This window comes from Squalius cephalus, assembly GCF_949319135.1.
Source record: "Squalius cephalus genome assembly, chromosome: 7".
In the NCBI taxonomy this organism is placed as follows: Eukaryota; Metazoa; Chordata; class Actinopteri; order Cypriniformes; family Leuciscidae; genus Squalius; species Squalius cephalus.
Genome location: NC_137128.1, coordinates 47,580,606 through 47,585,605, shown reverse-complemented (window position 1 = coordinate 47,585,605; position 5,000 = coordinate 47,580,606). Strand labels below are relative to the sequence as shown.

The 5,000-nt window shown below is 48.5% G+C and overlaps 1 protein-coding gene across 1 annotated transcript in view; it reads left to right on the top strand.

Moving 5' to 3' along the window:
- LOC307161985 (transcriptional repressor p66-alpha) overlaps positions 1-5,000 on the top strand; it is a gene marked incomplete at its 3' end in the record, with an annotated part of 27,523 nt that overhangs the window by 9,920 nt on the left and 12,603 nt on the right. Inside the window, exons 3-4 of the mRNA XM_079876997.1 lie at positions 2,138-2,255; positions 2,465-2,596. Of these exons, the coding sequence (XP_079733123.1) occupies positions 2,138-2,255; positions 2,465-2,596 (250 nt within the window). The remainder of the gene's footprint in view (positions 1-2,137; positions 2,256-2,464; positions 2,597-5,000) is intronic.

Below are 5,000 nucleotides of genomic sequence, written 5' to 3'. Positions count from 1 at the left end.
CATTCCACCAGCTAATGGCAGTAGAACTGATGAGAGAGAGATCACGGGAAAGTAGCGAGATCGCAGAACGAACGTGATTAAAGCGGCCGCTTGCTGGCTCTTCTGTTGCTTACTTGAAGATGTGAAACCCAAGCATCGATGTTTAACCTCAGCTTCACACTAATGACCGTAATGAATTAACTCGTGTCAAGATTGCACATTAGTGACACTGAGGTAAAGTGGTTTACCGTTATCTCACTGAAGGAACGAGGACACGCGTGACGTCACCCATGTAGTCTCAGTAGAGTAACACAAGCGAATCTGCTGAATGCCAGTATTAATCTCCGCTTCTCTGAGTCTCTGAGCAACAGTCTGGAGGGCGGGGTTTAGAGGAGCAGGGCATTCTGGGAGATGTCCCACAGCTGATCGATCGCTGATGTGAAGATTCAGTTATTCTACACTAGTGTGTCACGGTGATGATGATGATGATGATGATGCGGAGTCAGCTTTACTGCGATCAGTGTGGAACAGGAAGTCAAGTGTGTGTGTGTGTGTGTGTGTCTGTTCGTGAATGTGTGTGCACTTCTGTGTGTGTGAGTGTTTGAGAGTGTGTGTATATATATGTGAGTGTCTGTGTGTGTGTGTGTGTCTGTTCGTGAGTGAGTGAGTGTGTGTGCACTTCTGTGTGTGTGTCTGTTCGTGAGTGAGTGTTTGAGAGAGTGTGTGTGTATATATATGTGAGTGTGTGAGTGTGTATGTGTGTGTGCACGTCTGTGTGTGTGTGTGTGTGTGTGTGCACGTCTGTGTGAGTGAGTGTGTGTCTGTGTGTGTGCGCACGTCTGTGTGAGTGTGTATGTGTGCACGTCTGTGAGTGTGTGTGTATATGTGAGTGTGTGTGTGTGTGCACGTCTGTGTGTGTGTGAGAGTTTGTGTGTTTGTGTGTGTGTATATATAAGTGTGTGTGCGCACGTCTGTGTGAGTGTGTGTGTGTGCACATCTGAGTGTGTGTGTATATATATATATATATATATATATATGTGTATGTGTGAGTGTGTGTGTGTGTGCACATCTGTGTGAGTGAGTGTGTGTGTCTGTGCGTGTATATATAAGTGTGAGTGTCTGTGTGTGTGTGTGTGTGTGTGCGCACGTCTGTGTGTGTCTGCAGGTCTGTGTGTGTGTGTGCGCACATCTGTGTGTGTGTGTGTGTGTGTGTGTGTGTGTGTGCCCCCCCCCCCCCCCCCCCAATCTTCTCAGTATCTGAACGCTCCTCCACTTCACAAAATGAAGGCCATGTGTCACTAACCGGTTCCAGCCGGCTGGTTGTCATGGTTTCCAGTATGGGAGGGGGGAGGGGTGTCACATGACATCAGGGAACATCGGTGGGTCATGTGACATGTTTAGTTGTGTGATTAATGCAGAGGAAGAGTCTGATCTCTCTCTCTCACACACACACACACACACACACACACACACACAGCTGGAGTCGCTCGTGGGAAACACAACCAGTTCAACTGTCAGTCATCAGTCTGAGATCAAAGGAGTGTCCATGTGACTATGACATCATGTGTTCCGTCAAGCAGACATAATGAACGTGTGTGTGTGTGTGTGTGTGTGTGTGTGTTGATTACAATATAAGAATAATATTAGGATCATTTCTGCAAGTTGTGTGTGTCGATCCACAGTTCCGTCATCCTTACACTCGCCGCTTTAGAAGCCGCAGCTCTGCCGTATGATGATGATAACCGTGTGTGTGTGTGTTACTGTTCATCAGATATGATTATTGTGAGTTTATGAGAAGCATTATGTAAAGACTGAAGTCCCAGCATTCCTAGCGCTCAGTTTCATCTGCTTTCACTTTCACTTTATCTTCAGAGTGTGTGTGTGTGTGTGTGTGTGGCGTACGTGTCCCTCATCAACACACACGTGAGAGAGTGCTTCATGAGCTGAGCAAAAGCTAATAATTCATTAAATTCTAGTTAAAACGATCAAAATAAAACACTAAAGATGAATGAATAAATGTGTTCATCTAAAATATTTATTTAAATAAATATTTATTTTGATAAATATTCATATAATATCCAGGGTCTCATATGTCAGTTTAGTTTATTCTGAATAATGTTTGATTTGCCTGTGTGTGTGTGTGTGTGTGTGATGGCAGTGCGATGAAGAGCGCGAGGTCTCCCTCTCCTGATGATGTCATCGTGGTGTCCGACGAGGATCCCGGGCCCCGGGTCACTGGGAGCCGCTGCAGAGAGCTGGACTCGGACCTGCTGATGGTAAACGCCGGACACTCACTCGTTATTCATCACACGAGCTCCTGAACATAGTGCATGATGGGATACGCTGAAGTGCCAAACACACAGTCTTTCTATGTATGAGGAACACTGCAGATTCAACTTTTAATTGTATGTTTTCGTGTGTGTGTGTGTGTGTGTGTGTGTGTGTGTGTGTGTTTGCATGTGTGTGTGTGTGTGTGTGTGAGAAGAGGAGTCCTGTAGAGGAGCGCGATTGTGTCATTAATCAGCTTAAGGAGGAGCTTCGCTTAGAAGAGGCCAAACTCATCCTGCTCAAGAAGATCAGACACAGCCAAACACACACCGACTCCAGCGGACAGAAGGTACACACACACACACACACACACACACACACACACACACACACACACACACACACACACACTCATCCTGCTCAAGAAGATCAGACACAGCCAAACACACACCGACTCCAGCGGACAGAAGGTACACACACACACACACACACACACACACACACACACACACACACACTCATCCTGCTCAAGAAGATCAGACACAGCCAAACACACACCGACTCCAGCGGACAGAAGGTACACACACACACACACACACACACACACACTCATCCTGCTCAAGAAGATCAGACACAGCCAAACACACACCGACTCCAGCGGACAGAAGGTACACACACACACACACACACACACACACACACACACACACACACACACACACACACACTCATCCTGCTCAAGAAGATCAGACACAGCCAAACACACACCGACTCCAGCGGACAGAAGGTACACACACACACACACACACACACACACACTCATCCTGCTCAAGAAGATCAGACACAGCCAAACACACACCGACTCCAGCGGACAGAAGGTACACACACACACACACACACACACACACACACACACACACACACACACATCCTGCTCAAGAAGATCAGACACAGCCAAACACACACCGACTCCAGCGGACAGAAGGTACACACACACACACACACACACACACACACACATCCTGCTCAAGAAGATCAGACACAGCCAAACACACACCGACTCCAGCGGACAGAAGGTACACACACACACACACACACACACACACACACATCCTGCTCAAGAAGATCAGACACAGCCAAACACACACCGACTCCAGCGGACAGAAGGTACACACACACACACACACACACACACACACACACACACATCCTGCTCAAGAAGATCAGACACAGCCAAACACACACCGACTCCAGCGGACAGAAGGTACACACACACACACACACATCCTGCTCAAGAAGATCAGACACAGCCAAACACACACCGACTCCAGTGGACAGAAGGTACACACACACACACACACACACACACACATCCTGCTCAAGAAGATCAGACACAGCCAAACACACACCGACTCCAGTGGACAGAAGGTACACACACACACACACACACACACACACACACACACATCCTGCTCAAGAAGATCAGACACAGCCAAACACACACCGACTCCAGCGGACAGAAGGTACACACACACACACACACACACACACACACACACACACACACACACACACACACATCCTGCTCAAGAAGATCAGACACAGCCAAACACACACCGACTCCAGCGGACAGAAGGTACACACACACACACACACACACACACACACACACACACACACACACTCATCCTGCTCAAGAAGATCAGACACAGCCAAACACACACCGACTCCAGCGGACAGAAGGTACACACACACACACACACATCCTGCTCAAGAAGATCAGACACAGCCAAACACACACCGACTCCAGTGGACAGAAGGTACACACACACACACACACACACACACACACACATCCTGCTCAAGAAGATCAGACACAGCCAAACACACACCGACTCCAGTGGACAGAAGGTACACACACACACACACACACACACACACACACACACATCCTGCTCAAGAAGATCAGACACAGCCAAACACACACCGACTCCAGCGGACAGAAGGTACACACACACACACACACACACACACACACACACACACACACACACACATCCTGCTCAAGAAGATCAGACACAGCCAAACACACACCGACTCCAGCGGACAGAAGGTACACACACACACACACACTCATAATAATAATAATAATTCGTTACATTTATATAGCGCTTTTTCTGAGACCTCAAAGCGCTTTACATAGATGGGGGAATCTCCTCAACCACCACCAATGTGCAGCATCCACCTGGATGATGCGACAGCAGCCATATTGCGCCAGAACGCCCACCACACACCAGCTTACTGGTGGAGAGGAGACAGTGATGAAGCCAATCAGTATATGGGGATGATTAGGAGGCCATGATGGACAGAGGCCAAGGGGCAAATTTGGCCAGGACACCGGGGTTACACCCCTACTCTTTTTGGACATCCTGGGATTTTTAATGACCACAGAGAGTCAGGACCTCGGTTTAACGCCTCATCCGAAGGACGGTGCTCTTTGACAGTATAGTGTCCCTGTCACTACACTGGGGCATTAGGACCCACACAGACCCCAGGGTGAGCACCCCCTGCTGGCCTCACTAACACCTCTTCCAGCAGCAACCTGGTTTTTCTCAGGAGGTCTCCCATCCAGGTACTAACCAGGCTCAGCCCTGCTTAGCTTCAGTGGGCAACCAGTCTTGGGCTACAGGGTGATATGGCTGCTGGCTATGACACACACTCATCCTGCTCAAGAAGATCAGACACAGCCAAAC